The sequence below is a fragment of the Aulonocara sp. 'chitande type north' Nkhata Bay genome, linkage group LG9, assembly GCF_057382095.1.
Source record: "Aulonocara sp. 'chitande type north' Nkhata Bay isolate Kocher_YH1m ecotype deep benthic linkage group LG9, A_spYH_male_GT1.1, whole genome shotgun sequence".
Lineage (NCBI taxonomy): Eukaryota > Metazoa > Chordata > Actinopteri > Cichliformes > Cichlidae > Aulonocara > Aulonocara sp. 'chitande type north' Nkhata Bay.
In genome coordinates, this window is record NC_141352.1 from 8189304 (window position 1) to 8201161 (window position 11858).

The 11858-nt window shown below is 42.5% G+C and overlaps 1 protein-coding gene and 1 long non-coding RNA gene across 3 annotated transcripts in view; both read left to right on the plus strand.

The window, feature by feature from the left end:
• The first annotated feature begins 4442 nt into the window (after positions 1-4442).
• Positions 4443-5868, plus strand: LOC147321549 (uncharacterized). Its single transcript, XR_015130981.1, has 3 exons — positions 4443-4529; positions 4614-4725; positions 4806-5868. It is a non-coding gene; the product is annotated as an uncharacterized LOC147321549 (long non-coding RNA).
• Positions 5869-7445: 1577 nt separating this feature from the next.
• Positions 7446-11858, plus strand: part of LOC147321550 (protein NLRC3-like) — a 37725-nt gene continuing 33312 nt past the window's right edge. For both annotated transcript variants that reach the window (XM_086305468.1, XM_086305469.1), the window contains exons 1-6: positions 7446-7555; positions 7880-7981; positions 8678-8779; positions 10615-10716; positions 11042-11173; positions 11578-11813. In XM_086305468.1, coding sequence (XP_086161594.1) covers positions 7446-7555; positions 7880-7981; positions 8678-8779; positions 10615-10716; positions 11042-11173; positions 11578-11813 — 784 coding nt within the window. The remainder of the gene's footprint in view (positions 7556-7879; positions 7982-8677; positions 8780-10614; positions 10717-11041; positions 11174-11577; positions 11814-11858) is intronic.

Consider the following 11858-nt stretch of genomic DNA (forward strand, 5'->3'; position numbering starts at 1 on the left):
TGTGACATGTTTGCAGGAAGTTTTCATGCTGTGATTTAGTGTCACAGCCATAAATATCACACAAGGTAAAAACTACAAGTCCCAGCATCCTCTGTGTTTAGGGCAGAGCAGTGAAAGTGAAAGTGTTGATCCTCCGTTCAGAGCAGCAGGAGGAGGAAGGTGGAGCTGATGCAGGCGAGTGTTAACGTGAATATGTTTCTTCTTATGACATAAAATAATTCCACGCTGTTCGTGTCTGTGGGTGAAACGTGAGGCCGGTCGGCTCCTCTGAGCGCTGGTTTCCTGTAAGTAGAGAGGAAGTGAGTTTAGCTGAGAGAGCAGGAGGAGAGTGAGAGCTGTGCTGAGGCAGCTGAGTGTAAACACCGCTCTGACATTACTGTGTCTCTGTGGCGGGAACAACAGGCTCCGTCAGTGGAGGCAAAAATAATCAGACTTTGGTTTTTCAAAGGAAACTACTTTATGTTGGGAGAAGCCGCGCGCTCATTGGATAACGACCTGTCAATCTGAAGTTATTAGCCAATGAGCGCGCAGGTTCACACTAAGACCCGCCCCTATGACGGCATTTTTAAAAACTAAAATGGCGACAGAAACTCCGTCAGAGGAGTTCAGGCTGATTTTATGAAAGTGCGACGTTTGAGCCACTTCCTGTTCTCAGTCCCGGCGTCCTGATCACCGAGGTTTCTGTTGCTCTGATATCTGATATTGATTATATCGGTAAACAGGCTGTAGCAGAAACATCAGGGCCCTGTTTCAGGAAGCCGGTTTAGAAAACTCAGAGTGAAAAACGATACGCAGGGTTGAGTAACCCCGAACTGTCCAACTCGGAATATTCGGTTTCAGAAAGGCTGATAACAATTAGTTCAGTCAACGCGGAGTTGCTTTAACCCCAAGTTAAGCGCGCGCACGAGGATACATAAAGCCCTGATAAGCGGAGCACAGATTAAGCGAGTCACCATGGAGACGGAGGGAAAGAAGGCGCGGTCAATGTATTTTACAGCGCTTGAGGCCGAAATTCTGATGGCAGCATATGCTGATAACATGCAAATTCCGCGGAAAAAAGTAACACAGCCACAGCTGCAAAAGAAAGAGAGCATGCATGGCAAAACATAGCCGACAGAGTCAATGCGTGAGTGTTAATATAAACATTGATCTAGGGATTTCCACCCATTTAACACGTTATTTTATCATATGTTATTTTATTTGTTATTTTATACATTTTATTTTGTGATGTGATGTGAGCGCAGGTGCAACCCAACAGGCCCCAAACGTTCCTGGCAGCAAGTAAAAATGAAATATAAAAATATAGTCCAAACAGGTAAGGTGTAATTGTATTATGAGCCATAGTGCTTGGTCTGTTTGTCCGATGTAAATCAATTGCAGTTAGAGGCTACATTAATTTTCTTTCTGTAAGCACTTATTGAAATTATCTGAGCACATTACAAGTACATATTTGCTTACTCTGTATGCTCAAATGTGGCCCGTTATAGCCAACAGAAAAAAAGCGGAGGCCCGAAAAACAGGTGGGGGTCCTCCACCACCACCACTCACAGAGGCTGAGCAGTTGGCTCTCAGCCAAAACAGTGGGCGCCCTGTGGCTGAAGGCATCTCTGCGGGGACATCCTCTGAGTCAATAACCCCGCAAGACACAAGTGCCTACATAAGGGGTAAATTCAAAATAATACATGATGTGCATACATCCTTTCTTCACAGTCACCTTTGTAGTGCGACACATTCATTTGATAAACTCTTTACCATAATGGATTATTTTGTAGTGAAGTTATTTTCCGACTGATTTTGCCTTCCCTCAGTCTTGGTTGTCTTTGAGAGCATAATGACAATGAAGTGTAAGGTGATTGGTATGTTTGTTAATTGCCATTTGGTCCCTTGTAAGTTATAAGTGACCTGTATAAACCTCATATTCTATCAGTTGATGGTGATGGTGTACTGCATCTGGTGCAGCCTCCTGTTGAGCCAGACCAACATGCAGTTGTGAGTAATACTCCACAGATTATATGAGTTTACAGTAGAACAGCAATGTTGTCTATTTCTTTACTACAGGAAAATAATGAAGAAACATTGACAGCTGTTACAGAGGAGGAAGCAACAGAGACACTTTATGAGGTTTACATCTTTTAATACTTTGTGTACAGGAAATACAGGCGACCAATAAAGCCAGTTGAACAAAAAATCTGTTTATTCTTCTTTCAACATGTTGAGGTGATGGGTCAAAGGAAATGATTGTGACATATGGTGTCTCTGACTGCTCTTCCATCTTGTATGTCCGTGGGAGGGTCAGGATGTTCATGGTTTGGATCACTGCTGATGTTTGGTTCAGAAGGACAGTGTTCTCCTCTAATTGTGGCAATGTTGTGAAGAATCACACATGCCACAATAATGTCACATGCCCTTTCTGGGGTGACCCTGAGTCTTTGCAGGCACTGGAACCGGGCCTTAAGCATTCCGATAGTCATTTCAATTCTGGCTCTTGTCCTGCAATGAGCCAGATTATATCACTGCTGTGGGCCCGGTTCAGGGTCAGGGTAAGGGGTAAGCAAATAGGGTAAACATGGATACCCCCTATCACCAAGCAAGTAGCCAGTGAACTCTCCTAAGACAGAAGGATACACTTCAGTTCAAATGTCCCTGAAGCAATTGGTCTTTATATATTTTAAAGTATTCTCAACTCACCATGTCCAAATTTTGTGCTCAGTGTACATTCACGGAATATTTGTGAGTCATGGACAGAGCCTGGCCACTTGGCTTCCACATTTGTCATAATGTTGGCAGCATCACATATGATCTTCACAGTGCAGAGAACACAAATTAGCATCCATTACTATAATGAAATAATTTGTTAGTTTGAAATGCTACAGGGAACTATGTACCTGCACATTAATGCTGTGGAAAGACTTCCTGTTCACATAGTCTCCTTCATTTACTGAAGGAGCAATGATTGGAATGTGAGTGCCATCTGTACAGCCAATCACGCCTGGGAACCGTGAAAATAAATGTGAAATTTAAGTAGTAGTTCAAGTATCACCACATCATACATTAAGTTTTGGTCATCCTGATACCTGCAATTTTGTGGCATCCCTCTTTGATAAATCTTGTGGGTCTGTGACCGGGGAACACCACAAACGAGTACAGGAGACGTTTCAGTGCAACTGTAACATTCCTGACTGCCCGACAGACGGTAGCCTTGGAAACGTGCTCAGCGTCACCAATATTATACAGAAAGCTCCCGTTTGAAAAAATACGAAGTGCAATACAAATAATATGCAATGAACTGAGAGAATGTCCGCGATGTGTCACATGAGCAATATTAGGCCTGAGGATGTTATTCAAATGAATTATAGATTGTGCTGAGAAACGGTAACGTTCGCACAGGAAATCATCAGGAAATGATAAAATGTCCAAACGCGCTCTGATCACTCTCTCCCGGCGGAGAGCTCTGCGGAGAATTTGGGCTTCACGATCTACTGGCTCTTCAAGGAAGGGGCACGCCATGTCTGACACTTCCTACTGTCAGGTTTCCGACAAAGGGGCGGAGACAGTCAGGGTTAGTTGTAGTAAACCTGCTAGGGGGCAGGTTAGCTTCACGGAGTGTGTCGTCATAGTGACTCACTCAGGCTTCAGCTGAACTCGCTTTGTGAAACCGAAAACCCAGAGTTTTCGCCCAGGGCCCTGTTTCAGGAAGCCGGTTTAGTGGAAAAACTGAGTAAGTATACCCTGAGTTAACGAAAACTCTGGGTTTTCGGTTTCACAAAGCGAGTTCAGCTGAAGCCTGAGTGAGTCACTATGACGACACACTCCGTGAAGCTAACCTGCCCCCTAGCAGGTTTACTACAACTAACCCTGACTGTCTCCGCCCCTTTTGTCGGAAAGCTGACTGTAGGAAGTGTCAGACATGGCGTGCTCCTTCCTTGAAGAGCCAGTAGATGTTGAAGCCCAAATTCTCCGCAGAGCTCTCCGCCGGGAGAGAGTGATTAGAGCGTGTTTGGACATTTTATCATTTCCTGATGATTTTCTGTGCGAACGTTACCGTTTCTCAGCACAATCTATAAGTTATTTGGATAACATCCTCAGGCCTAATATTACGCATGTGACACATCGCGGACATCCTCTCAGTTCTGTACATATTATTCGTATTGCACTTCGGTTTTTTGCAAACGGGAGCTTTCTGTATAATATTGGTGACGCTGAGCACGTTTCCAAGGCTACCGTCTGTCGGGCAGTCAGGAATGTTACAGTTGCACTGAAACGTCTCCTGTACTCGTTTGTGGTGTTCCCCGGTCATAGACCCACAAGATTTATCAAAGAGGGATGCCACAAAATTGCAGGTATCAGGATGACCAAAACTTAATTCATGATGTGGTGATACTTGGACTACTACTTAAATTTCACATTTATTTTCACGGTTCCCAGGCGTGATTGGCTGTACAGATGGCACTCACATTCCAATCATTGCTCCTTCAGTAAATGAAGGAGACTATGTGAACAGGAAGTCTTTCCACAGCATTAATGTACAGGTACATAGTTCCCTGTAGCATTTCAAACTAACAAATTATTTCATTATAGTAATGGATGCTAATTGTGTTCTCTGCACTGTGAAGATCATATGTGATGCTGCCAACATTATGACAAATGTGGAAGCCAAGTGGCCAGGCTCTGTCCATGACTCACAAATATTCCGTGAATGTACACTGAGCACAAAATTTGGACATGGTGCGTTGAGAATACTTTAAAATATATAAAGACCAATTGCTTCAGGGACATTTGAACTGAAGTGTACCCTTCTGTCTTAGGAGAGTTCACTGGCTACTTGCTTGGTGATAGGGGGTATCCATGTTTACCCTATTTGCTTACCCCTTACTCTGACCCTGAACCGGGCCCACAGCAGCGATATAATCTGGCTAATTGCAGGACAAGAGCCAGAATTGAAATGACTATCGGAATGCTTAAGGCCCGGTTCCAGTGCCTGCAAAGACTCAGGGTCACCCCAGAAAGGGCATGTGACATTATTGTGGCATGTGTGATTCTTCACAACATTGCCACAATTAGAGGAGAACACTGTCCTTCTGAACCAAACAGCAGCAGTGATCCAAACCATGAACATCCTGACCCTCCCACGGACATACAAGATGGAAGCGCAGTCAGAGACACCATATGTCACAATCATTTCTTTTGACCCATCACCTCAACATGTTGAAAGAAGAATAAACAGATTTTTTGTTCAACTGGCTTTATTGGTCGCCTGTGTTTCCTGTACACAAAGTATTAAAAGATGTAAACCTCATAAAGTGTCTCTGTTGCTTCCTCCTCTGTAACAGCTGTCAATGTTTCTTCATTATTTTCCTGTAGTAAAGAAATAGACAACATTGCTGTTCTACTGTAAACTCATATAATCTGTGGAGTATTACTCACAACTGCATGTTGGTCTGGCTCAACAGGAGGCTGCACCAGATGCAGTACACCATCACCATCAACTGATAGAATATGAGGTTTATACAGGTCACTTATAACTTACAAGGGACCAAATGGCAATTAACAAACATACCAATCACCTTACACTTCATTGTCATTATGCTCTCAAAGACAACCAAGACTGAGGGAAGGCAAAATCAGTCGGAAAATAACTTCACTACAAAATAATCCATTATGGTAAAGAGTTTATCAAATGAATGTGTCGCACTGCAAAGGTGACTGTGAAGAAAGGATGTATGCACATCATGTATTATTTTGAATTTACCCCTTATGTAGGCACTTGTGTCTTGCGGGGTTATTGACTCAGAGGATGTCCCCGCAGAGATGCCTTCGGCCACAGGGCGCCCACTGTTTTGGCTGAGGGCCAACTGCTCAGCCTCTGTGAGTGGTGGTGGTGGAGGACCCCCACCTGTTTTTCGGGCCTCCGCTTTTTTTCTGTTGGCTATAACGGGTCACCTTTGAGCATACAGAGTAAGCAAATATGTACTTGTAATGTGCTCAGATAATTTCAATAAGTGCTTACAGAAGGAAAATTAATGTAGCCTCTAACTGCAATTGATTTACATAGGACAAACAGACCAAGCACTATGGCTCATAATACAATTACACCTTACCTGTTTGGACTATATTTTTATATTTCATTTTTACTTGCTGCCAGGAACGTTTGGGGCCTGTTGGGTTGCACCTGCGCTCACATCACATCACAAAATAAAATGTATAAAATAACAAATAAAATAACATATGATAAAATAACGTGTTAAATGGGTGGAAATCCCTAGATCAATGTTTATATTAACACTCACGCATTGACTCTGTCGGCTATGTTTTGCCATGCATGCTCTCTTTCTTTTGCAGCTGTGGCTGTGTTACTTTTTTCCGCGGAATTTGCATGTTATCGGCATATGCTGCCATCAGAATTTCAGCCTCAAGCGCTGTAAAATACATTGACCGCGCCTTCTTTCCCTCCGTCTCCATGGTGACTCGCTTAATCTGTGCTCCGCTTATCAGGGCTTTATGTATCCTCGTGCGCGCGCTTCACTTGGGGTTAAAGCAACTCCGCGTTGACTGAACTAATTGTTATCAGCCTTTCTGAAACCGAATATTCCGAGTTGGACAGTTCGGGGTTACTCAACCCTGCGTATCGTTTTTCACTTTGAGTTTTCCAAACCGGCTTCCTGAAACAGGGCCCAGGTCTGATCTGAAACAAACTTTAAGAGTTTTATGTCCGTGTGAGGCCGCACGCTGATTGGATAACCACCTGTCAGTCTCAGGGTATTAGCCAATGAGCGCGCAGATTCACAGTAAGACCTTATCACGTCATTCCTTTAAACTAAAACATCGACAGTAAAACTGTAACGTGTCCTGTGATCTATAAACACTCTGTGATGAATAATCTGAAGTCATTTTGAGCCTGACAGTAGTTTCCTGTCACAGAGCAGAAGCTGCAGGCAGTTTTTGGCACCTTTATATTTAATTTATTCCAAAATAAATCAATAAAGGTAGAAAAGAACTCTCAGTGACATTAAAATCAATTTTAAAGACAGATGTGACCAAGTGCAACAAATATAAGATGACATGTTTACAGATATTTGAAGTATTGATCACATGTAGAACACAGAGCAGGTCCAATAACAGAGTCATGCTGCTCACAAACAGCACTTTGGTTTCATGAGCTCACTTCCTGCAGTGATCCTCAGCTTCTCTCCAAAGGAGCCGTAACATGTGGGCTCCTCACCATGATGATGATCCAAACACACTGAGTTCCTTCATCATCATGTACTTATTAAATAATGTGATGGTTTTGGTGTTTTTAAAGACTTTGAGCCTCTAAACTAACTGGTTTGGACTTTAGGGCCAAAGCTCCAACATTAGAAAGCCGTCAGTGTGATGCTTCCAGTACAACAGCACCTCTGAGTGTGTGTGTTTACCTCTCAGACTAACTCCACCCTGACATCAAGAAGATGGAGGAAGAGGACGGAGCAGCATCTGCAGCATCCAGCTGTGTGTCTGTGAGGAGTGACGGGGTTACACAAACACCTCCACCTTACAGTCATGGACCTGCAGCAACAATGTAAGAACACTCCTAACTTTATTAGTCATTTCAACACAACCATGGCAGAATCATTGATCTGTGATTGGTTCAAACTGATCTGAGTTTGATTTTTATTGACTCGTTTTCTTGCTGAGATCTGAACTCTGTAAGTTTAATTGAAGTCAGTGCAGCAGAATCAGAGAGAAGAGCTGAGAACAAACTGAGTTCATTCAGAGACAGAAAGACTGGCTGATGATTGGCTGACCTGTCAGCCTTATGAAGCAGCCACAATATCACAGAGGGATCAGCTGATCATATGGCTGTCAGAGAGAACTGATCAGTTATTGATGTTTGTGTTTGCAGAGGTCAGAGGTCACAGTCTCCGGCATCCAGCTGTGTGTCTGTGAGGAGTGACTGGTCCAAAGACAGACCTCCACAATTTCATAATGAACCTGCACGGACAATGTAAGAAAACTGAACTTTAAAACTGTAAATTATTTCCCAGTTACATTAGAATTTGTGCAAATCTGTTTTATGTGTTAGAATTTAGGCTACAATGTATAGATCTTTTTAAAGTGACAAACATTATTCATTTGCCCTACTTCACTCTGAATGCGTCTGCAGCTGCAGGCCGTTCTCACTCCTGAGGCATAATATAGTGATGATTTGTCAAGACCCGAACGTGATGCTTCATGCTGGGTTATGGATGAAATCCAGCAGAATGATGCTCCCGCGGCAATACACATTCCAGCCATGTATTCCAGCCCTAACCATAACCTTATCCCTAATTTTGACCAGCACTTTAATGACGTTAGATAGTGTTTTCCAAAGCGATTTTAGTGAAACGAACGTGCATGTGTAGATTCATTCTACACAGTTCTCATGTTTCCTCATTTTTCTGATCTCGTAATATAGGGACGTGTTGGGCGCCTGGAAGCGTAATATAATGACAACTTGTCACTTAGCGTAGAATTTTACGAGAATGGGTTGGCCTTTGATCAGTCACCTAGAAAATCTGTAATCTAATCTAAGAGAACTAGGAAACTATCACGTTATCTGTAGCAGCTGCAATGAGTGTGTTGAGAACTGCTTAAAAGAATTTCATCAGAGAATTTATGAGAGACTGATGGGATATGATCAGAAATGTATTTGTGTTTGCAGAGGTCAGAGGTCACAGTCTCCAACATCCAGCTGTATATCTATGAAGAGTGACTGGTCCAAAGACAGACCTCCACAATTCAGTAATGAACCTGGACCAACAACGTAAGAAAACTCAGTGTCAGTGTTTAAATGTTGTTTATGAATAAGGTATTCTATAACTGACATAAATTATTTGTAAACAGTCATTGCTCTTAAAATTGGAATAATTGCTTCTTTTTTTGCATAACTTCTACTATTGCACAGTTGTTAGTGAATGTCCCTGAGGATGTGGGTTTCAACGTTCTGGTTCTTAGACAATATGTGTTTACCTTCTTCTGACAGAGATGCCTTACTCAGCCGACCCCAACTCCAAGCACACCATCTTCTTGGCATGAATCCAGTTTGTAAATAGAGTGTTTGTTCATGACAGTACATCTGTTTCCATGAAACACGGCTGTAGCCCAGTTTCAACTGCATCTTAACCTCGCACATCTAAATGTGAATCCAAAGTCTTCTTCTGTGCAGAAGCAACATTGCAGCTGCAAAGGCAGAAGCTACTGCTTGCAGTAGCTTGTATAGAAGTAGCTCCACCCACCCGTCAGTGCCTGGTAGCAGGGACAAGCTTGATGGGTCTGCCTAACACAAACCCGCCGCTGGAACGAGAGAATTCAAATACAACAGCAAAAAGCTTTGAACACCAAGTAGTCAAAGTTCTTTATGCATGAGGGAGACCCGACCGGAGCCGAGTGTCGTTCAGCCCACTTGACCTCCGTCAGACTCTCGTCCGCTCCCTCGTAACACTGCTCTTTTATTGAGGTTACATGAATATGCATAGGTTCATTAACATAGGTACACATGTGAACAAAGAGTACCGTCTGTGTGTGTGTGTGGGGGGGGGTTTCAAGATGTGACCCCATAAACGACTTCCCTAATCCTGCTGGTCTGGAAGTCCAGCAGTCCATCTAAACAGAAGGCACTTATACTAATACAGATATACGTGTGTTTGCCATTCCATGTATCAGCAAGAGAAGATATAACCTCTCTCATGACCTTAAGCTGTGTGAATGCCAGAACACTCTGGAATGCACACACAGTCTTTGCAGACTACTAAGGATCAGACCTCTATCAATATGACATTGATTATAAACTCTAAGCATATATGAGTAAATATTTCTAAGCATAAATGACAATCAACCATATAAACCTGACAAAGCTTGGTTCTGTGCACCTGCCTCCTAAAACCATTTAATGCGAAGCTGGAAATCAGTTGCTCTGCCATCTGATGTTTTCTATTCCTCCTTTCACAAAGTGCACAAGTAAGTTTGCACTGGGATGCCAGGTTCTTCTCTATCTGTCATTCGCAAATGCAGCAGCAAATTTCCTGATACAAGGATGCCCGGTTCTCATTTGCTAATGCAGAAGCAAGTTCTTTTACCACTGGGATGCCAGTTTCTCCCCATCTAATCTCCATATCCTAAGCTGCAGCCATTCTTTACGGCAGTGAGACATCAGGGTTTCTGGCTCTATCCCTTATTTGCAAATGCGGCAGAAAGCCTTTTTGCATCTGCACCAAGTTGCCAGTTATCACCCTACTATCCTTCCAGTGCCAGGTTCTGTCCTTTATCGCTCTTTTTAAAACATCCAAACTCTGCCATGTGCATAATTTCTCAAGGCATCCTTTCACTTCTCACGTGCTTTTACTAGCATCGCCTAAACCAGGGGTGGGCAACTCCAGGCCTCGAGGGCCAGTGTCCTGCAGGATATAGATATCATTATCAGATATCTATATCCTTTAGATATACATTATTTTTGTTTAGAAATTAGCTGCCTAAGTATCTAAGAGGACTATTATTGATGGGAAACTATCACATGATCTGCAGCACCTGCAGCATGTGTGCTGCTTAAAAGAATTTCATCAGAGAATTTATCAGACTGATGCGATATGTTTGTGTTTGCAGAGGTCAGAGGTCACAGTCTCCAGTATTAGGCTGTCTGTCTATGAGGAGTGACTGGTCCAAAGACAGACCTCCACAATTCAGTAATGAACTTGGACCAACAACGTAAGAAAAAGTGAATGTATTGAATATAAACTGTAAATAATTCTGTCAAATTTTAATTTGTGAAAATCAGTTTTGTGTATCAGAATTTTAACTACAATTTATTTCCTGGCATTGAAAATCTTTTTATGACACATTTATTTGCCCCGTTTTCCTCTGATCATCTCTGCAGTTGTCTGATACCTAGAAAAACTGTAATATAATCTAAGAGCACTGTTACTGACAACAAAACATTTTCTGCAGTAGCTGCAGTTTGTGTGTTTAGAGCTAGACATTCATCAGATAAAAGACTGATAGCCTACGATCACAAATATGTTTGTGTTAGCAGAAGTCAGAAGTTGCAGTCTACATTATCCAGCTGTCTATCTGTGAGCAGTGACTGGTCGAAAGACAGACCTCCACAATTCAGTCTTGGGCCTGGACCAGCAATGCTCTTCAATTATGGACCTGAACTGGCCTCGTAAGAGAACTGCTATTAACTCATTTATTGTGGTTTGGGATAGTTTGTGACTACTCTGCAATTTCAATGATTTTGGATGAATATGGTGTAAAACATGAGCTTTAAACCAAAATCAGATAAAAGGTTTTTAACTGTGATGTCTCTACAGGAAATGTTCTATTTTCTCTCATAGCAAACTGCAGACAGATCAGTTGCAGTTTAATAAGACAAGCAGACAAGAAAAAAGTTCATGGTGTTAATGAAATGAAAGGAATTATTTTTTTGATTCCAGAATTTAAACAGATAAGTAGCTAGACGTTTACTTTGTTCTGTGACCTTTAACGATTCTCCAATGTCATGAAATCTGGATCTTTTTTTACCAACAGTTTTCAAATGATTTTAGTGATAAAGAAATGTGTTCACAGAGGGAGGAAGAGGAGCGGTGTTCGTGTGGAGGAGCAGCTGTCCTGCTGTGCTTTGTGTCAGGACGTCCTGAAGGATCCAGTCTCTACCAGCTGTGGACACTGGTTCTGCAGACAGTGCATCTCCTCATACTGGGACCAGTCTGCTTCATCGGGAGACTCGTCCTGTCCCCAGTGTGGAAAAAGATCCAGAACCAGAGCTGGACTGCAGACAGCCAGTCAGAGCAGCTGTGTACAAAGTAAGACTGAACATCTGTCTGCTGATGGACTCATTTCTGAAAACT